Source organism: Camelus ferus, chromosome 2 (assembly GCF_009834535.1).
Source record: "Camelus ferus isolate YT-003-E chromosome 2, BCGSAC_Cfer_1.0, whole genome shotgun sequence".
NCBI lineage: Eukaryota > Metazoa > Chordata > Mammalia > Artiodactyla > Camelidae > Camelus > Camelus ferus.
In genome coordinates, this window is record NC_045697.1 from 117,916,564 (window position 1) to 117,939,083 (window position 22,520).

The window sequence follows — 22,520 nt, forward strand, 5'->3', positions numbered from 1 at the left end:
ATACTAAACAATTAAAGCTAACTAATTAATATGTAAAACTTTGTTTTTAAGATTTATTTAACTGCTATAAAATCTTTGTTTCCACGTGCTTTGTATTCAGCATATTTCTCCACAGTCAACATGGAAATCAGTTCTTTAGCATTCAACTCTTATTTTACATAATCCTTATTTATCGTGTCATTTTGGTACATTTTTCACATTGTTTCCTCTGTTTTGCTTTTTGATTTCCAAAAGTTGTTAACTCTTTTCTTGATAAAAAAGAAAATCCATCTTTGAGGTCTCTCAGTTTGGATGTTTTAAAGGCACATCAAGCTCAACGTGGTCCTTTTTAAATGTTCAAGTTCCCTATAAATGTTTTGTTGACCTAACACAAATAGACTGCCAGTTATTTCTCCAGCAGAAGTGGATTTACTTGGGGTCAACAAAGAATTGCAATTTCATGTCCACAGCCATGGTGAGCTGCATACAGGTCCTCCCATAGCAGGGAGAGAAGACCTCTTTTATAGAGGGGACAGGAAGTGAGGCTGCAGTAAACTGAGAGTCCATTGGAGGAGCTGGGAGAGGGAAGTGTGGTGGCTTTTCATTGGCTGAGCCAGGGCAGGCTCTCCTGGGCTGAGCTGGGACAGAATCTCATTGGCTGAGCTGGGACAGGCTCTCATTGGCTGAGCTGAGAAAGGCTCTCACTGGCTGAATCAGAACAGACTCTTATTGTCTGAGCCTGACAGGCTCCCACTGGCTGAGCTCTTGCCAGGTGAGAAGGGCATTGTCTTCTTCCTTTAGGGCTCTGCTATCACCACAGGGCATGAGACTTCCATCTCCTGGCCTCCTGACTCTAACTGGGATTCCTATTTTCTCATTTTCACAGAATCACAAATTGCACATGAACCACAGTAATTACACTTTCTGCAGGGGTCGTGGTAGTTCATCAGCACACCTTGCTCCGCAGGACTGCCTGGTGCTCTGTGTTCCCGCTACCTCACAGGGTGGCCGGTGCCCGGGGAGCACTGCATGGTGTTCAGCGAGTGAATGGGTGATAACTGACAGCTTCATGGGTGTTCTGGGCTCAGATGATATCCTGTGACAGCCAGTTGCACAGGCACGAGTGGCGCCAGCTGGACAGACACCAGCTTTGCATTCTGTGTCGGTTACTACCAAGTCCTAGAGCCTGAAGCCAGGCAGGGGTAGCCCTGTGTCCACCAGGAATGCTTGTCCTGGGAAACCTTGGTGGTTTGCCTGGGAAATCACTGTCACTTTCAAGATATGAAATCGATGCTTATATTATGTAAATTTAAAAGTGAGACAGGAGAAAAAACTCAGGTTATATGAAGGAATAAAAATGCGCAAATTCCTACCCTGTGAATGACCTGAATTGCTCATTTCTTAGTAGAGCACCATAATATCTATACCTAAGTTTATATCACACCTTTCAAATTACATGGTACTTTTACATGCATTCACGTATGCATTGTAATAGGTGACTGAGACTTTTAAAGTGTCAGTAAATAATTGGTGCAAATTCCTGTGTTTACTTCTTATTAATATTTTTATTTTGAAAGCTTGGGATGAGTAGGGTTTGCAGTAGCACACAGAGCAGTGGGTCCTGGTGGCCAAATTAGGGCAGAGAGTCTTTGTATTATTAATATTTGAATATTTTACTCTACCCAACTTCAGAGAGTTTCAAAATTGGGAGAACCCTTTAAATTAATTCTGTTGCATAACTTCCATCTGAGTCACAGTTCTGTTTACCAAACAAAAGGACTTTGTGACTTTGACACAAAACTTACGATTTCATTGTCTTTTAGCTGTTGAGGTCACTCCATTTCAAAACAGTATTGTTTTTAGAAATTTCTTTCTTATATTAAGCAAAAATCTTTCTTGTCTTCACTGCCTCCTACTGGTCCTAATTGTTCCTTTGAAACTGCATGTAATTATTCTATGACTTTTTCCTTCACTAGTGATGCATAATCACCTACTATCTTAAAAAATATACCTATGTACATTATCTGATTTGAGCTTAAAACCACCCAGGAAATTATTATCTTTGGCATATAGATAAATACTCAACAGATGACTGGATAAAGAAGCTGTGGTACGTATATACAATGGAATACTACTCAGCCATAAAAAAAGAATAAAATAATGCCATTTGCAGCAACATGGATGGACCTGGAGATCGTCATTCTAAGTGAAGTGGGCCAGACAGAGGAAAAAAATACGACATGATGTCACTTATATGTGGAATCTAAAAAAGAAAAAGAACACAAATGAACTACTTATTATTTATAACTTTGATGATTGGTTTCTTGAATATGTGTGAGCACATCTGACTGTCCTTTATGATTGGATTACTGCATTCTGTTGATTCTTATTTTGTGATTGGCTTTATTCCTCTGATAACCATGTAAGTTCAAAAAGCTAAAGCTCTATACTGCTCTTAGAAACAATAAACAGTACATATATGTAAATTTTAAAAAATAAATTAAGGGAAAGATAAATACTCTAAAGCACAGAGAAAATAAGCAATTTACCAGTGGTCACGCCTACATATAATGAATGGTGGACTGGGCCCCAGATTTTCTGATTCACAATCTTACGTTCTTCCCATGGTGCTGTGTTGCCTTAAAATATCCCTTCCAGCAGTGAGTGACGTCCCGTGTACTCTTTCCTCCTTCAGACACCTGATCGCCTCAGCTTCTTTACTTTCTCAGTTTTGCCAGCCATTCCTCAAGCGACCTGGTTTTCAGTGAGAAAAATGTTTGTGATTCTAGGTGCTGTGTGTGTGTGCGTCTGTGTGTGTGTGCATGCAGGTGTACCTGCTCAGTGCAGATCTTGGAAAAAGCCCACAGCCTTCTGGTGGTTGTCATGTATTTGGAATCAAAGCCAGTCTGCGTAGGCTCTCACCCCCACATAGATACTTTTGACTAATCTGAGTCTCTTATCTTATGTAAAATTTTATATAAGTATTTTTAAAAACAAATGTGGACCTCATGTACCATTTCAGAATCCATAGTTTCCAACTGAAGAATTACGGGCCTCCTCCTGATTTTGTACATTAGTCTTTAGTAAAAGCAGAGAATCGTATTTTTCTCAACAGCTGTTTAACGTGCGTCAGTGTCTCTGTCTGCCCCCTGTGTTTGTTTCCAGGGAAAACCTCCCGTCTGAGCAACTTCATTCAGCTTGGCTGGCTCAGGAAATAAATGCTTTTGGGTTGTAGCAGTGGGCTCAGTAAAACCTAAGGATTTCCAAAGTCCGCTGGGGAAGTGCTCTACCCAGTTGGTAAGGGATTAGACTGTGCTCCGAATATCAAAGGAAGAGGTTAGCCCCGTGTCAACAATTATATAATTCTATACCGTAAACCCCAGAACAAAACTAACCACTTCCTAGATGGTGAGGAGCAGTAGCGAGAGCTGAAACCACAGTTGATTAGAGCAGCTAAAACCACAGTTTTGCCGGGACTAGTGTGTAATTATTTCCATATATTCTGCAGAAAATCATCAGAAGCCAGAAAGTATTTCCACATCAGTGAATAGGAAAGACGTTTAGAAAGATAAATTATTTTAAAGCAACCATTTGTGAAAAACGAGGAGTTGGGGAAGTGGCGTCATAGTCACTGCATGAATATTCATATTCTCAGAGTTAAGTGAGCTTCTTTGAAACTGACTTATCTGAAATCATACTGCTTGCGTTCAAAGTTTCCAGTTCCCCATGAAGTGAGTAGTTTCAACCCAGTACTCTTCCTGGAAGCTAAGTGCTCAGAAAGTGATTAAAAGTAGAATTTTAATGTCAGCATTTTTTCACATTTAGTAAGAGGTGACATTGAATTCACTGTGATGACTAAGTTAGCCAAGTGCCCGACTCAGTTAAGGAGTTTCTGACATGGAAATTTACCTCTTTTTATAAAAACGTGTTGTATTAGTTTGTCTTTAAAAGCCTCTAAAACAGATTTCTACAGACCCTTGTTGAATCTTAGTCCAGGTTTTTTGTTTTTTTTTTTTGATCTATTAATTTTTTAATTGAAGTATAGTCAGTTTACAATGTTGTGTTAATTTCTGGTGTACAGCATAATAGTTCAGTCATACATGAAGATACGTATATTCGTTTTTATACTCTTTTTCATTACAGGTAACTACAGGATATTGAATATAGTTCCCTGTGCTGTACAGTAGGACCTTGTTGTTTATCTGTTTTATATATAGTAGTTAGTATCTGCAAATCTCAAACTCCCAATTTATCCCTTCCCACCCTCTTCTCCCCCTGGTAACCATAAGTTTGTTTTCTATATCTGTGAGTCTGTTTCAATTTTGTGAATAAGTTCATTTATCTTTTTTTTTTTTAGATTCCATATATGAGTGATATCATATGGTATTTTTCTTTCTCTTTCTGGCTTAACTTCACTTAGAATGACAATCTTGAGGTCCATCCATGTTGCTGCAAATGGCATTATTTTATTCTTTTTTATGGCTGAGTAGTATTCCATTGTATAAATATATCACAGCTTCTTTATCTAGTCATCTGTTGATGGACATTTAGGTTGTTTCCATGTCTTGGCTGTTGTACATAGTGCTGCTATGAACACTGGGGTGCAGGGGTCTTTTCCAATTAAAGTCCCCTCGGGGTATGTGCCCAGGAGTGGGACTACTGGATCACACAGCAACTTTACTTTTAGGTTTTTAAGGGCTCTCCATGCTGTTTTCCCTAGTGGAGGGCTCTTCTCTTCTGACTGCAGACACACACAGACTTCTCTCCTTATTCTGTTAAGCCTCCTTATCGTCCTTCCCAGGAATCCACTGTTCGTTCTTTTTTCTCACGGTCAGACTTCACCAGGTTCCCCTCCCGTCCTCCATTTATGCTCTTGTTCCTCAAAGGCCTCTTTCTTCCTCACGACTTCAATAAAAGTCAGCAGATCCTGGGATACAGAAGGCCCCTGGTGGTGACTGCACACCTCTTGCCTCCCTCTCCTCCGTCTTCCCGCCGCGTTACGGCTGCCCCGGTCTCGCTGCTCAGCACTGCCCTCTCCGGCTGCATCATCACGGTCACGCAGGTCCTCTGACTGGTCCAGCCCAGGCCCGGCGCCGGCTCCGCTGCCCCCACCGCGCGTCTGAGTGTCGGGACACCCGGGTTCCGCTCCTTGGTCCTGGTCTCTTCTCATGTTATTTGTGTCTCAGTCGTGGCCGTGACTCACAGTGTATGTGAGTAACTCTGTATTTAATGCAGGGGAGGCGGTGGTTTGCATGTCCACGCCCCAAGACTCCTCCTTAGAACGCCCCAGCCTGAACTTTCCCTTTCCTCCCATCCTTGCCTGCTGTGCGCACACTGGACGATTATGTCCCGGGCAGCCCCTCTCATGAGCCAGTGTTCAACCCCCCACGGATCCTTCCCTCCCTTACACCCTCTTCCATCAGCTCCCGACTCCCGTGGATACGACCACAGTCAGGCACTTGGACACACGCCCTTCCTTTCTCTGCCTCGGTGCTGGTCATCACCTCATCAAGTGTTCTCCTGCAGCCTCGTGAATATTTTCTGGCCAGATCCCAAAAGGCGTTAGGGATCCAAAGTGTCCAGGAGACAGGAGACCAGTCCTCCGCCAGGAAGGAAGGAGCATGCAGGCACGTGGGAGAGAGATGTGCATTAATTTCAGTGTCATGCGGCCAGCTGAGGAAGGGCGGTGTGGACAGAAGTCTGGCTGTGACCGCCTCCTGGAGGAGCAGTGACAAAACAAAGACGGGACCCACCCCAGGGAAGCAGTCTGGGCAGACGTTCACCTTCCATTAGAGCGTATCTCACTTTTCCCCTCAAAGCAATGTCCTGAGGTTTTTTTTCTTTATTACCCTTCCCAGTTTCAGCTCTTTGCTCACACTTTTTGTGTTGTCAAGCTATTTAAATAAAAAACTCAGTAGTAGTGTTTCTTCTCCAAAATAAAGTCTTCTGCCCACAGAGATTGAGGGTCTTCTATGACCATTAAGCTTACTGAACTGAAAATCGAAAATACCTACCAACACAGGTGCCATTTTTCAGCTCGATCCCCACGAAACTTCCTGCAAATTTCCCTGAACGGCCCTTAAGTGATACCTGAATAAATACTGAACAACAAGAGAAGGTTCTGCAAGCAAGATCCCTGAGGATCCTGGTTTGAGGTGCACGGCTGTTGCGGTGTTTCAGGGGAGGTGCGGTTTCCTTCCAGCCGTTCTTGGTTTGCATTCTCCTGCACCTGCGGCCCCTCACTGGGGGTGTTTCCCGAGCGCTGTCATGCAGCAGATCCCAGGCCGTCTGTGTGATGACGTGGGCTCTGTTGTCAGACGCTAGCAGCGGCGACATCTCGTTTCAGCTTCACATGGCTTGTCACATTTTTTGGATCAAAGGAATAATTTTTAAAGTCTTAGGAGGAACAACCCCCTGATTTTGGTTTCCCGCAGATGCCAACGTGGAAGATGCCCTTGGGACCAGATTGCTGAGTTGGCCCCTGGAATCCCAGTTTTCCGTCAAGATTTGGATGTCCAATCCGCAGTTTTACCGAGGAAGTGGGAAGTCTGTGTGTTGCACCGGCGTGCAGTCCAGCCGGCCCTGGGAGGGCGCTGGCTTCGAGAACTTCCACCCTGAGGCGCTGGTGTCGGGGTGAAGTGCTTTAACCGGGGTGACTGCAGACCTTGGACTTTAGGTGACGAGGTAACGGTGTTGTCGTCTGCAAGTGTTGTCAGATCGTGGTGGTGCTGGAGTTTCATGCCGTTAGACACGGTTGTTTCATCCACTAATTCAGTAGGACTGTGCTTAGAACAAAGCATTCCTTTTAGGGGGGAGGGGGGCAACATTTTCCACAAAGCGGGCACCTCTTTTTCCATAACTGAGCCCAGGCAGAACCCCAATGCTCGTGGCCTTAGGAGGTCAGCTCTAGGTTCCAGCCTTAAGATGCCTGCTTTTCGGTGCCGAAGGGTAAATACCGCGCCCTGCTCAGACTGGACCACCACCAGAGAGGACTGTATAGACGGGCCAGGTTTTATTCAGTTGCCACACGCTGGGAGGAAGATGCTCCCAGTCTTGAGACGCGATGTGACACAGCTGCCTCCTTCCCTGGGATTTCTCACTTAAACACACACAAGCTGCAGCACTCACAGTGCTAACGCATCCTTGAGCAGGGGTGCCAGCTGTCCATCTTCTCTGCTGGCTTGAAAGTAATTTCAGACAATAACCCAGATGACTGTTTGGATGGTTTCCGATAAGAACGGAGGGGAAGACCAAGAAGTGCGTTTAACTCGACTGTTCCAGGGCATGCTGCTGTCTTTCCAGCACCTCCCGGCAGCCCTTCCTGGCGGGAATTGGTGTCTGCGTGCCCCATCTGCTGCTCAGCCTCTTTAGAGAAGTCAGACGTGTGTTCAGAATATCAGCTCACATTAGGGAACTGAGACGGGAGACCCTTTCAGGGTCGACTTTTCCTTCTCTTCTGTTTGTTACTGTTTTATTCTTGTGGTGCTGTCTTGTTTTTAGTAGCCACAATAAAACCTAATCAGCATTCCTAACCCTGCTGTTAGGTATGAATGAGGCGGCAGGTTGCTTATCAGTCTGAAGTGGCCTGTGTCCAGCTGGCTAAGAGAGAGGCAGCCTCGGGGGGGAAGGGTGGAGCTCAGTGGTGGAGCGTGTGCTTAGCATGCACGAGGTCCTGGGTTCAATCCCCAGCGCCTCCGTTAAAATAAATAAGTAAATAAAAATAAACCTATTTACCCCTCCCCCCAAAATTTTAAAAAATAAAATTAAAAATTAAAACATTAAAAGCAAAAAGAGGCAGCTTTGGGGTGAGGGTACAGCTCAGTGGCAGAGCATGTGCTTAGCATACACAAGGTCCTGGGTCCAATCCTAGTACCTCTGTTAAATAAATAAAATACATATATAAAAATAAACCTAATTACCCCCTAGTTTTTTTTTAAATAAAATAAATTAAAACATTAAAAATAAAAAAAGGAAGCAGCTTTAGGGAGAGGGTGTATAGCTTAGTGGTAGCAGTGTGAGGTCCTGCCTTCAATCCCCAGTGTCTCAGAAAAACGTATATATATGTGTGTGTATGTATAACTGAATCACTTTGCTGTACACCTGAAACTAACATTGTCAATCGACTACACTTCAATTAAATTTTAATTTAAAAGAAGACAAAATACATATAAATAAATTAACCTAATTACCTCCCCCTCCCCCAACATTTAAAAAAATAAAATTAAAATTTTTTTAAAATTTAAAACATTAAAAAAACCAAGAAAGGAAGAAGCAGCTTCGTAAGCCCTAAAAGTTTGGTGACAGACACTGCTACTCGGGGTAAACATTTGTGTATGTGAGTGTGTTTGCCCAGGGACGGTTCATTGTAAAGGCTGTATTTTTAAGATCGCCCTCCCCACAGAAATGCCAACAAAAAGATAAGCTCGGTGTTTTTAGAGATAAGGATTTATTGTGAAAAGACAGGCAGTTCTGAAAGCATTTCCCCAAATAGGAAGTAGGCTTTCCTTGTTCTACACAGAGACAGTAATCCACATGTAACATATTTAAGGTGGCCGCGATCAAGTACAAACACGCTGAGAGGCTGCTTTTTTTTTTTAATGAACACGGGAGAAGTCAGCAGGGGAACTTCCTCCTGCAGGCTGCTGTCTTGAGCTGTAAACAGGGATTCACGTGGTCATTACATGGTCCAACCACCTGGGCTGCCAGTTATTTTTCACCAAGAAAAGCAGAAATATGTTGGCTTTTCAGTTATTCTTTCAGATTAAGGTCGCTTTTAATGGGTCACACTCAGCAGGATTTGTTGCATACATCTTGAGTTGCTTAGGTGATCTGTGATAGAAGTTCTCCGTCTGGCTGTGTTTGGGCGAGGGCAGAACCTCTCCTGTGATGCAAGTACCTGTCTTGTAGAGGTTCAGCTGCCCAAGGGCAAGAATTTTGGTCTGTTTTGCTCACCGTGCCCACGTGATGGACTTTTTAATAAATATTTGTTCAATGATTTAATGGACGTGGTATATACCATTAACCTTCGTTTGCCCCTATAATAGATACTGAGTTGAGAATTCCATGACAGCATGTTTTAGTCTGCTAAGGCTGGTATTACAAAGTACCCCAGATGCAGGGGTTAAACAACAGAAATTTATTTTCTCATGGTTCTGGAGGCTAGAAGTTCGAGATCAAGACTGGTTTCCTCCGGGTGCATTCTGCTTGACTGGGGACTGTCACCTTCTCCCCAAGTCTTCATGGGGACTTACCTCTGTGCATCTCTGTGCCCAAATTTCTCCTCTTACAAGGACCTCTGCTTGCAAATGTCCTCTTCTTACAAACCCAGCAGTGGGATTTGCTGGGATTGCCGGATCATATGGTAGCTCTGTTTGTAATTTTTTTTTTTTTGCTGAACTTCCATACTGTTTTCCATAGTGGCTCAACAGATGTACATTCCCACCAGTGATGCACAGGATTTCGGGGAAATGACACCAAAAGCACAGCAAGAAAAGCAAAAATCAAACTGGTAGGACTTCATCAAACTGAGAAGCTTCCGCACATCAGAAGACACAATCAGCAAAACTGAAAAGGCGACTTGTGGAATGGAACAGAGCACATGCACACCAAACACCAGATTAGGAGTTGCTATCCAAAACGCACAAAAAAACTCACACAACTCAATAAGCAGTAAAACAGAACAAAACAAGAATCTGATTGTAAAATGGGCAGAGGAACTTAATAGACATTTATCCAAGGAAGATGTACAGATGGCCAACAGGTCCAGGAAAAGATGCTAAACGTCACTGATCACAAGTGAGCTGCCAACCAAAACCCCCCTGAGATACCACCTCACACCTGTTAGACTGTCTTCTTCATCAAGACAAGAGATGGCAGGTGGTGGCGGGGAAGTGGAGAAAACAGACCCTCTTGTATCCGGCGATTACCTAGAATTCTTAAATTTAAAAGCTGAAGAGGAACTTAAAGGTGACTGAGTTTAGCAGCCATGCTTTACAGAGGAGGAAACGGAGGCTGATGGGGCTACCGGATTGGCTCAGATCCCTTTCCTGGTGCCACAGTTTCTGGGTCCCTGCAGGCTCCCCGACTCCCGATCAGGGGCTTCTTTCATATCGAGCTACCACTCGGGGCGACTCTCCCCAAAGAACTTACACGACCTCACCGTGTGTAGGATCATGGCCACGTGCCCGACGTTTTAGAAATGCGTGCTTGGGCAGGACAGCTCAGCTGCATCGAGGTTTCAGATCTGTCTTCTGGTCTTCCACCATCTGTCCTCCCAAAGTGCTGTACCCGAACGGGTCATCCACCCAGGGGCTTGCTGCCACCCTGCAGGTCAGAGCAGAAAAGCTTCCTTCTGGCTTACTAAGCAGGGGCGTGGATTAAGTTAGTGATGTATGTTACAGAACCAAGACTCTGCCTTCCATTGCTGACCACGGTCACTCACTCAGTAGCCCCAGAGCAATCTGTCACCTCGGAATGCGCGTCAGTTTTCATGGCAACTGAGATACGGGGTGGGGGTGTGCAAATCCAGTTTTCACTTGGAGGCACTTGGCCCAATCATCAGCGTTTTTATACAGCTAAGACATTGTTGGAATTTTCTAGATAGTAAGTAAAGGAGGGCAGGGAGGCTTTGGTTAGGAGAAAAATTAAAACTTAAAAAATAGTAAACGGTGTTTTTCTCCTCCAACTTCTTTTTATTTTTTTTCCATTGCCCCCCCTTTTCTCTGAAAATCCCTGTAGACAGCTTCAAAAAGCAGAACTTCACAAGTGAACAACTCAATTGTTCCTTGAACCAGTGGGTGGGGTGACAGTCATAAGAAAACCCTTAAAAAATAAAAGCACTGGCTTTCTCTGTTCTGTCCCAGGGTTGAATCTTTGAATCCAGCGGAAGTGAGTTCATTCTCCGCTCCTGCTTTTTTGGGTGGGGACTGCTGGGTGTGCTTGAAATGTGTGGGTGTGTGGTGATCTTCTTAAAACTGTGTCTTATTTTAATTTAAATATTTAAAAGCATGGAGGTTAATAGCAGCAACTAGTATATGCCTGCAGTAGCATTTGCTGAGTTATTTTTTTCCAGCCTTTGTCATTGGAGGGGATTGATGTCTGATACTTCACTGAACCCAAGATGTGCATATTCTGTTTGTCCCACATCACGGACTTAATTTTGTTTTGCTTCCTTTTGTAGAACTTCTTTCAACCTTATCTCCCCAATACTGCCTTCAGTTGGAACATTTCATTGCTTCTGAAGGAATGCTCTGTACCTTTCCAGCAGATGTGGAAGCAGATAAGCCAAATCCATACCTTTAATAACAATGTTATATCATATCTGAAATAAACATCTGCACTCTGACACCTCAATGAACAGTATATACTTTAAAAAAATTTTTTTGAAATGTAATTGATGTACAGTGTTAGTTTCAGGTGTCCAGCAAAGTGATTCAGTTAATCACTATATAACTGAATATACACTTTTTGTATTGGCTTTGTGTGCTGTTTACTCCCTTCATGCAGATCGACACATTCCCTTTATTTTGTATCATCATAGTCGTGAGTAGTAACTCACTTATTCTTTGAGCATCTCTGAGCCTTAATTCTCCCTTTATATAAACATACACATTTTGGCTTATAGTTTAAAAATCTGCAAAAGAAACTGCATTAACTTTTTCAGATTATAAGTGGAATCAATATTAACCAGAATGGTTAAATTCATCATGAAAACTTTTATTAGATAATTGCTTATTTACAGCTATACTGTAGTTATCAATCATAATAGCACTCCCTATCAAAGCAGTTTTGCATTTCTTGGACAATGAGAAAATTACTAGGAGTGAAGACAAATATATTCAGTTTGGTTTATACTCTTAAGGTTGGAGAGAATAATTGAAAATAGCTTAGTGCTAATATTTTAGCCAGAATCTTGACATTTTTAAAAATAGAGATTTAAAATAAGAAAGAAGTTGTGGTACATTTATACAGCAGAATACTACTCTGCCATAAAAAAGAATAAAACAATGCCATTTGCAGCAACATGGATAGACCTGGAGAATGCCATTCTAAGCGAAGTAAGCCAGAAAGAGAAAGAAAAATACCATATGATATCACTCATATGTGGAACTTTAAAAAAGACACAAATGAACTTATTTATAAAATAGAAACAGACTAACAGACATAGAGAACAAACTTTTGGTTACCGGGGGGAAGGGGGTGGGACAGGATAAGATGAGAGATTGAGATGTGCAGATGCTAATGCCTATATACAAGATACATAACAAGTTTATACTGTAGAGCACAGGGAACTATATTTAATATCTTGTAGTAACCTAGAATGAAAAAGAATAGGAAAACAAATATATGTATGTACATGGATGACTGAAACCAGAAATTGACACAACATTGTAAAAATAAATAAATAAATAATAAATTTAAATTTAAAAAAATTTAAATAACGATAAAATCAGTGTTGACCCAAGACTGCCACATTAATTTCTGCCAATTATTTTTTCTGTAAAACTGCCCCGCTTCCCCACCGTGGTAAAGCGGGGCCCCACGCCCACAGAGCGTGAGTCCCAGCAGGGGCAGGGTCTGCCCCAGAGGACAGATGTCCTTCTTCCTGACTGACAGACCAGCTTCTGCTTTTCCAGCCTCTTCCCCTTGGGACAGCCTGGAGAGGAGAGGAGGTGTTTCCAGTTTGACACAGCTGAGATGTAGGGGATGGTGACGGCACTGAGAAGGGTTTCAGGGATACACTGCGTTTCAAGAAAGGCTGTTGCAAGTGTAAAGGTTTCTTCTGTAGCTCACAAGAGGGAGAGAGAGTCTTGCCCACAGGGGCAGGGGGGAAGGTACAAGGTCTGAGACGCATGTGACCTGTGCGGCAGCTTGTGAACAGACTAGACTGATCGGGACACAAAGTGCTTGTCTTTGATGATCTGAGGATTAGGTGGGAAGGCGAGCGAGGTCAGACAGTGAGGATCCTTAGTGCAGGGGAAGGAATTTGGATTTTATCCTCCAGATAAGAGATCACTCTAGGCGTTTGTCCAAATTCATCACATGACCAGCAATAACTTGTTTTAGGTAGATTAACCCAAGGTTATGCAGCACGAAATAAAAGCAGTAAGGACAGACTGAAGCAAGGAACAGTTCAAGGCTGCTCTGTGTCATCCATGGTTGTCGGTCTCTACCTGACATCCAAGAAATGGGAGGACCTAATAGGATCTTTTTTTTATTATAGCAAATGTTATCATTTTTACCTGGTCCTCAAAAAGAATCCAGACTTATCATACAGAAAATGCTGAAAACATGGATAGTATATGGAAGAAAATTAAAATCACCCATTCTCATTAAAACCAGAGATGAAAACTCTTGGCATATTTGGCACTTTTGATTTTTTTTGTTTTATTTCAATTAATGTGTGTCAAAGAATCATGGTATATTAATGTTCTGTTTTATATAGCTTGGATTTCTTGTAATTTACTACCTAGTGGCCATTTCTGTTTTTGTTGTTCTTTTGGTGTTGTTTTTAATTGAAGTACAATCAGTTACAATGTGTCAGTTTCTGGTGTGCAGCACCATGTCCCAGTCACCCATATACATACATATATTCCTTTTCATATTCTTTTTCATTAAAGATTATTACAAGAAATTGAATATAGTTCCCTGTGCTGTACGGAAGAAATTTGTTTATTTTAATAAAAAAAAAATCCTAGAAGTCCTCATTTTTAATGCCTGTACAGTATTTCACCTTAAGAGTACAGAGTACAGCGTTGTTAACTATTCCACTATCGTAAATTTAGATCTTTATCAATGTTTTGTTACTATAAATGCTATTCTGATAAGCACCAGTCAACATAGTCAACATAAATATTTTATTTAATATGATTTTTCTCCCTTCCCTGCAAATAAACTAATTAATTAAAAAAACTCAGTGGAGCCTTTGTTCCTTATTTTTTTGGCCTGTTTTGATTTTGGTTCGTATCTCCCACTCCCCATCCATAGTCCACTATAAAAATTGGGAGGCAGTTTCTAATGTTTCTAATCGAACTTTTCCTGAAACTATCGCCTCCTTTTGGTGCTTGCTGTTTCAAATGGTGTATTTTAATCTATTGCTCTAGACCTGGACATTTAGGGGGTTTTCACTTTTTCTCCTTTTCAATACTGTGATGACTTGATATTCACGTGCATGTATTTCCAAGGGTACAAATAAAAGGATACAAACCTCCAAAGTGAATTACAGGGCCCTGGGACAGACGCACCTTCAACTCTAGCATCCTGTGTCCATCAGTTACATCCACCAAAGTGGTACCAACCTACACTCACTTCTGCAGGCAGAGCAGAGAGATTCAATTTACCTGCATCCTTGGCAGTCCTTTCTTTTACGTGCTTGCCAAGCTCATGGAAGTGAAATGGTATCTCCTTTTTTTTGAAATACCTCTTTGTTTTGCATTTCTCTGATAACTAATGAATTTTAGCATGTTTTTGTACATCCAGTGGCCATTCAAGCTTCTTACCTGAAATTTGCCCATTTTCTGTTATTTGTCTTTTTTTTTTAATACATATTCTATCCTGTGACAGGTATATGGATTGCCAAGGTGTTCTCCCAGTATCTGGATTTTGATTCTTGTATAGTATAAAATTTAGGCAAATTTATTAAAGTTATCTCTTATGTTTTGGGTGTTTTTTATTTTGATTGCCAAGTTCTCCAGTGTCATAGGCTCTCAGCTGTATTTTCTTGTAATTCTTTACAGGTTAATTGCTTTATAATAAATTTTTAATTCAACTGACACTCATTTGTGTAACAACCAGGTGATTTTCCAGAATGAGGAGAGTGAAAAGTGGAAACAAAAAAATTGGGTAGACTCTGTACGGGCTTCCATTGTATAAGTCCCTACCTGAACCATTGAGATGTTTTCTTTTTTGTTCAGACACCAGAGACCCACACCCACCATGGTTTGTGGTGAGGAAAGTGAACGTCTTTCCCGTTGAAAATCTTTTCCCACAGAGGCCCTGTCCAAGTTCATCTCCATGAAGTCTTTGTGAAGGAATGGCTGCTCGCTGGGGCTGAACATAATTTCACCTCTGGGGGTTTTCAGCCTGGTCTTCAGCCACCTACCTAACTTCACACATGAGCCCGGAAGGAGCCCGTTGTCCCTTTTAAAACAGTTGACATAGGTCCGTTTTCCTTTCAGCAGTTCACAGAAACCGTGAGTCCTTCAGTGTTGCCCGCCGCGGCCCTGCCCCTGGACCTCCTTAATAACGCGGTCACTGCCTTCAGTACCTTGGAAGACCTGATTCGGTATCTTGAACCAGACAGATGGCAGTTGGACTTGGAAGACCTGTACAGGCCAACTTGGCAACTGCTGGGCAAAGCTTTTGTTTTTGGGAGGAAGTCCAGAGGTAAGCACCCTCTTCAGGTTAGAACCTCATTTAATTTTCTCCACAGCTAATGTTTCAGATTCTTCTGCCCCACCTTTGGATGAGTCGAGTTTGAAATTCTCCCGTGAGATATTTAAACAATCCATTGTCATAACACGTTAGCCTCTTTACCTGTGAAATAAGAAAACCTACAGAAGGAGGCCCTGACGTAGTGGGCTTGGAAGATTTAAAGAGATGCTTTTGCTGAGAATTCTCATTTCTTTCATGCAAAAATATTTTGATGAAGTCTTCTGTTACATTTCACCAGAATCATTGCTTCTTCAAATTTAATATGGGGAGGTAAATGGATTTAGAGACTCAAGGGAGATTATTGTAGCTGCTAACCGAAGTTTGGGGCTAGAAAAGTGGAAAACTCAATTAAAATCGTTGTCCACATGTCCCTGAGTCAGGATTATATCAATTCCCATTTCCTAAGCCTAGAAACTTCTGAAAATAATGTGAAAAATAACAGTGGCTTGTCATAAACTAGAACTAGTAGTTTCCAAGATTAGGGTGCACTGTAAGAAAATAATGGCCTGGAGGAGCCCACATGGTGGTAATTGCTCCCTGCGTGATGCTTCCAAAATGATCACTTCTGACTGTTTGAGCTCATCTCCCTTCAACAGTGAAAGTGTTGATAATTAAACTTAATTCCACATAGTCAAGATATTGGAAATAATGCCAGCCGAGTTTGCTCAAAGGCTGGCTTATCTTCCCAGTACCATTGGAACTGGAAAGCATCCCAGTCAGACACAGATGAAAATGTTAACTGGGTAATTAGAATGCAAAAATCTGTTTCAGTCTGTCAGACACATTGAAATCTACCCAGGGTCACTTTAAAGAAGGGACGGACAGTCTGAAGAGTGTCTGTAGAAACAGCAGTGTTAATTTCAGCAACTCACAAGGGCAGATTGCATCAGGCGTGTTCTTCTTCGGAAAGAAACCGGATTCCTGCCCTTTCCTGCTTAGAGGTGCAGCCTTTCTGCCCCAGGAACTTTCAGCTCCGTGGGTGCTGTTCCGACTTGCCCAGCCATGGTATTTGGCTGTTTCCCTCAGCGATATTTGGAATCGCGGTTCAAGTCCATAGGCAGCTGAATCTTGTCCAGATGCTGAAAGCTGTTACATATTTATAAGATTTGATCTTGATGAATAACTTACAAGCAACACTTCCCTCCCCTCCCACTCAGGAACAGGGGAAAAATGCAGACCTGCAAGGCTAGCTGAAACACCATGAATAGAGCTTTTGTGAGCAAATTTGAAGTAGATTTTCATGCAGATCTGTAAGGAGCAGATGGAGTCAACAGGCTTCTGAGCTCTGATCTAGTTTTTTGACAGCTGATCTAGGGATTCAAGCCTGCTAACCTCCCTTCTGGCCATGCCTCTTTTGCCTGTATCTCTCTCTGCTCTGGGTGCTCAGTGAGGGTTTGGCCAGCGGCTAGCGTGTATTTAAAAGGTCCAGCACCCACCGCATCAGATCTTTCAAATATTCGTTGAACACTTTCCAAATTGAAGCCCTTTGCAGTTTGCCAAAGCTATTAACTTTTTTAAGCATACAGTAAGTGTGAGAAAAGCAGTGTATATTTTTGGAACTTTACATAAACTAAAACGCAGGTGTGAGATAACATCTATGTAGACAAAACCAACTCCCCTCCCAAGAGCCTTTCTACAAAGGAACCAGGAGTAAAAACGTTTAAAAGCTTCTAATTAAACACTGAAATAGATTTTCCACAGAATAAACATATCACAGTGTTACCACATTCATCTTAGAAGGACCACCCTCAGATTGCATTATAGTAATAGAATACTTTTGGACTGACTATCTTAAGAGAATGAACACAAACAAAGTAAAATGTGATCATAAATTTTTTTCAAACAGTATTATCCTTTTTAGTAAAACCTGCAATATTTCTGCTTCTGAACAAGAAAATACGCATTAGAAACATAAGTCTTCATTGATGACAGGCTGAAAATCTTCCTTCTTCAGAAAGACAGGCTAATGCATGTACTGTCTTAGGGAACAGTTATGAAAAGGAAATAAAACTTCTGAAGGCCAAGTTTTACTTTACAAATATTTTGCAGGGAGAAACTTCAAAATATTTGAGTTATTTTTAAACGTATGTGTTGGTACATGATCCCTCTTTCTCTGTCTCTTTGCTGCCTAGACGTTCTGCCCGTTTGGAGAATTTATGACACCAAGTTGTAGTCATGTGACTTAACTTTAATGAGGCCTAGATGAGTTTGAAGCCCTGAAAGCAGGAAACCAGAATTTCAAATGAGATATGCCAGACTGAAGGTCCTTCCTTGCATTCTCAGCCCAGGGTGCACTGCATTAATGTTTTTTCCGTTCCTTTATTTGCCCTGCCTTCCTCTGGTTCAGGGTTTTCATTCATACCTTATTCCTGCCGAAAAAAAAGAAAAACACCATATTTTCTAAGTCAAGCTTAACTAGTACTTTAAAAAGGGCTTTTGACTTTTGTGTCAAACATGATAAATGAGTGGAAGTGAGGTTGAAAGCGTGTTTAAATTTTCACATTGTAGCAGGTACCCTAACTTCGTTCCCTTGGGAAATCCATCTAACCTTTTATTGTGGTTAAGTAAACATTTGAAAGGGAACATACACAGTCTCATTTTCTAGTTTCATGAAATAGTCTGCTTCAAACTCTTTGAGGTAGATGAATAGCTTTTGCAAGTTAAGAGCTTCATTCACGGCATAAAGAAGCATAAATCTTCAATAAGCATTAAAAATGTTGGCAGCCGGCTTTGGTAGGTGTGTGCCTGCTTTAGGCTTGCTCTCCCCCGGCCTCAGTACTAACTTCCAGAGAAAAGAGTTAAAGACGCTCATCTGCAGTTCGGCAGCAGAAGAGTAACGTGCACACGGACCGTTAGTTCAGCAAAATGAAATCAGGTAAAATGCGTGACATCGTTTAACCTAATTATCTCATTAATTTTATTAGGGATAAGCTGGCCTTTTATGACACTCAAAAAGAATAAACTCATTTCCTCTTAAAAATTGAAAAGCTATCCTTTCACAGGACCAGTTTTCCGATAAAAAGGAAATCTTTAGCTGTTGAGATAAAACAGTGATTTTTCTTTTGCAGTGGAGAAAACAATTTTTAGCTGAATAAGGTGTTGAAATGAGCCAATTGAATTAACACTTCTTTGGTGTTTCCCTCTACCTGAGCAAGGTTTTAGTCAACCATATAGTAAACCATATAGTTTATAGGCACTTTTAATTTACAGTTGCACATGCATAATCTATAACATATTTTTTGAAAATACTTATATTGGCTTCCTTTGACATTTTAGAAAAACTTGACCACATAATACAAATATAACATAGCTAAGAAAATAAGCATTTGATTTTTAATTACCTTGTCGTTTTAAAAGTATTTAAAAACATGTTGGCACAATTTTTAAAACTGGGTTACAGAGTGATTATTATTATCTGAAGCTCTCTTTAGCCAGAACCTATTATTTGTAATGTTCCCAATATTAGTAAAAAGGTTTTTAGCCAGATTTATTTTATTTTAGATAGTGTTCCTAAATTTTAACAAAAGCTCTAGTTTGAGGAAAGAAGAGCTTTGATGAATTGTCTGTTATTCAGAACTTCAATTTTATCGGAATTGCTTTTCTTGAATGTTTCTAGGGGAAGAGGGCAAAGCTGTAAAGCAGAAATTAAAATTAAATTAGAGATGCTTATCCTAATAATTATCAACGACTTCATGTTACATATAAGTTCATATTAAACATGAAGTGTTATTCAGTGTCATTTTGTAGTTAAAAACAGTGGCTCTTTGAGAACTTACTGTAACAATCTAATGAAAGGTAATTCTGTTTGGTCTTCACAAATAGATATTCTTTTAAAGAATAAGGCACAACATAGTTAACCAACTTGCTAAAAGAATAACAATGGTTCTAAGTTAGATATTCTTTCATCCCTTAGAAGACGAGAAATCTGAAGGAGTCTAGTTACACTAAATTTCAAAGTCCGTAAATTACTCAATACACCAATGCTTCTGCCCTTTTTAATGTATCTTTTTCACTCCTGGTCCACTCAGCCCTCTTCAGAAATTCATTCCTTCTCATTCCTCTTCACACTCTACGATTCTTACTGCCAGAAAGATTGTAGAAATTTCTCTTAACCAGCTTGGTAAGTCATTCCTCATGAGTTGCGTGAGCTTTGTCATCCTTCAAAAACTGCACTTGCCTTTTCATCGAAGCGTTCGTCGCTGGACCTTCCAGGCTTCCTCCAGTGATCCTCTTGTTCACTTTTCCACGAAGGTTACGCGTGTAGCCCTCCTTTTTCTCTCTGAAGTCTCCTGCCTGTAGCTCCGGACTCTGGGTGGCTGTGTTCTTCCCTCTGCACAGTGCCATCTCTTCACTGGCCCCTGAGGCGTAGGAAGCTTGCTTTACCATCGCGTAGAGGCCAGGCTTCCCGCAGCTTCACGCTCAGACCCGGTGAAGGTGATGAGGATGCTGCTGGGGGGGGGGGGGGGGCTGTTCGTGAAATAGCTAGACTTGAGCACGAATGCGGACAGGGAGTCTGCGGAGGTGCGCACGGCTCAGCGCGTGAACGCCTGTCTTGCTTGCCCCCCGTGTGCCCCGCAGCGGTGGATCTGAACCTCCTGAAGGAGGAGGCGAGGCTGTACAGCTGCACGCCTAGAAACTTCTCGGTGTCCGTCAGGGAGGAGCTGAAGAGGGCGGACACCATCTTCTGGCCGGGCTGCCTGCTGGTCAAGCGCTGCGGCGGGAACTGCGCCTGCTGCCTGCACACCTGCAGCGAGTGCCAGTGCGTCCCCAGCAAAGTCACCAAGAAGTACCACGAGGTAGGCGTGCCCTTCCCGCCGCGGCTCTGGGGAGGGAGGGGTGTGTCCGAAACAGGAACAGAACAGTGTATCTGAACTGGATTCTTGTTGGGAAGGAGATGCCGCGTTCGTGAAAACAAAACAGAAACAAGGCTTATAAAATAGTTCATGTTGTTATCTTATTTTTATTTTTAATTAGGACCTTGAACTCAGAAACCTAGACAGCAAGGATTAAGAAAACTTATCCTCTAAGAGTTCATCATGGATGATCAGTGGAGTTGTTGGGGTTTTTTTGTTTTTTACTTATTTTTAAGTGGTTTCAGGTCTTTATTTATTTATTGAAGTACAGTCCATTACAATGTGTCAATTTCTGGTGTACAGCACAGTGTCCCAGTCATGCATATAGATACATATATTTGTTTTCATATTCTTTTTCTTTAAAGGTTATTACAAGATATTAAATGTAGTTCCCTATGCCATACAGAAGAAACTTGCTTTTTTTATTCTCTGGGTTTTTATCTCTTGTACAAAAAAGAAATAGGAAGGGATAATATTCTCAAGAGAAACTTGAGGAGGTAAATGATCGTCTGTTTTGGAGAAAAGAGATCTTGGACATTTATGTTTCCATTTGGAGCATTGTGGGCACATAAATCCTAAGAGACATACTCATAATTATAGGTCCTATTATTCACAATTTATATCATCCTGTTTTTCACGCTGCCCCCAATAATATGTTCACTCTTTCAAACATTCTTCATCCTTCTGTCTCTATTCTATGGAATTAAGGAAAATGTAAAATTAAATGTGAGTAGTTATTGTTTCTCAGAGTCTTGGGAACCTTAGAATTTGTACATTCAGATTTTCGTTGTCCCTAGTGACACCCCACCCTCTCTCCCCTAGCTTCACGTAGCTTTCATCTGTCAGGAAGCAATCCCTCTTGATGGGCCAACTTTAATTTTTACAAAACGTTCTTGACAAACTAATTTTTACCACACCATGCCAAAATCTGCCTTCTGACATCATTTCAGTATGGCTTCATTAGCTATTTTTTTCCTACTAAGTAAAAGAAGAATATAAATAAATATCTGCTTCATAAATTAAGTGGTTTTTTCTCCTGGGCATGCAGACGTCAAAGAAACCCCATCTGTCGGGTGATCTGAACACACACGGGGTCAGAAATGCCCTTCACAATACTGTGTGGACAATTGATTAAGTGGGAAAACAAACGCTCCAGGTTCCTGATCCCAGATCGACCATCACCTTGTTGGGACCAGATGCAGGACACTTAACCTTAGTCAAGCGAGGGAGAACTGTGAGAGTCTCCCAGGTTTTCCCTAGAGGTGTTATTCTGTGACAGTTACTAGATGGCGAGATTTAGCAGAGGACGTCCAGAGCTGGCGGTCTGTGACTAAAAACAGGGCTGCGGGCTGCCGTCACTCGTGTTCCACTTTCATTCCTGCAGCGCACGCTTCTCAAGATCCCTGTGCCGGGTCAGCCTCCATGCCTGTTGCAGGAGCTCACTGGAGCTCCCGCCGGCTCTGCCCCGGCGATGGCTTCGTTGCTGTGCTGTGAACTGGGAGTCTAGTCAGGAGAAGACCCTCCCTGTGGTAGTTCTAAGGCATGCTGAAGTAAAATGCCTTTAAGGGTAGGCAGATAGCAGAGCTGACTGGCGTGATACACAAGGATCTGACGAGAGGGCTCCTTTCCCACCTGAAGTCATTCCATTTTGAGCTCTCTGAAGCAGGTACTTACTAAGCGAAGTGTATTTGGGGACCTGATTTGAGCCAACAAGTCTTGGGTCTATGCACCACCTTTCTAAGAACTATAAAACCCAGAGTAGTCTTACTAGCTTTTTGAAACAAGCTCATCAGTCGAGATCATACTTCTGGTGTCAGCTGACTCAGTCCTCAGATCAGGCATTTCCTCCTCCAGCCTAGACTTGTAAATTTCTTTGCAAATTACATTAGTTTTCGGGTTATCCAGAAAGTCACTGCAGAGCGTGAGCAATCTGTTTTTAAAGTCTCAGATAAAATTCATGTGCAGGGAAAGACCATGGGCAGTGCGTAGACTCACTGGCCTTCCAGAATGACAATAATTCGCCTTTCTCCTGCCTTTGAGTGGGGTTGGTCACACACGTGTCATCTGTGTGTGCACACGCACGAGTCTGGATGTGTATTTAATCATGTGACGTGTAGCGCAAGTTTCCCACCAATATCATGTTACCTTCTCCACGCTTCTCAGATATCTCCAGTAACAGTCGTGTCTTGCTTTGTTTTATTGCTCTGTGGGAATTATACATTTTTCTGTGGTGGTTTTTTATTACCCATCAAATTA

At 41.9% G+C, this 22,520-nt stretch overlaps 1 protein-coding gene across 4 annotated transcripts in view; it reads left to right on the top strand.

Moving 5' to 3' along the window:
* Nucleotides 1-22,520, top strand: part of PDGFC (platelet derived growth factor C) — a 187,893-nt gene that overhangs the window by 160,468 nt on the left and 4,905 nt on the right. For 3 of the 4 annotated variants that reach the window (XM_032466164.1, XM_032466183.1, XM_032466191.1), the window contains 2 exons: nt 15,156-15,363; nt 19,990-20,207. In XM_032466164.1, the coding sequence (XP_032322055.1) occupies nt 15,156-15,363; nt 19,990-20,207 (426 nt within the window). The remainder of the gene's footprint in view (nt 1-15,155; nt 15,364-19,989; nt 20,208-22,520) is intronic. The other variant, XM_032466172.1, reaches the window with a different exon arrangement.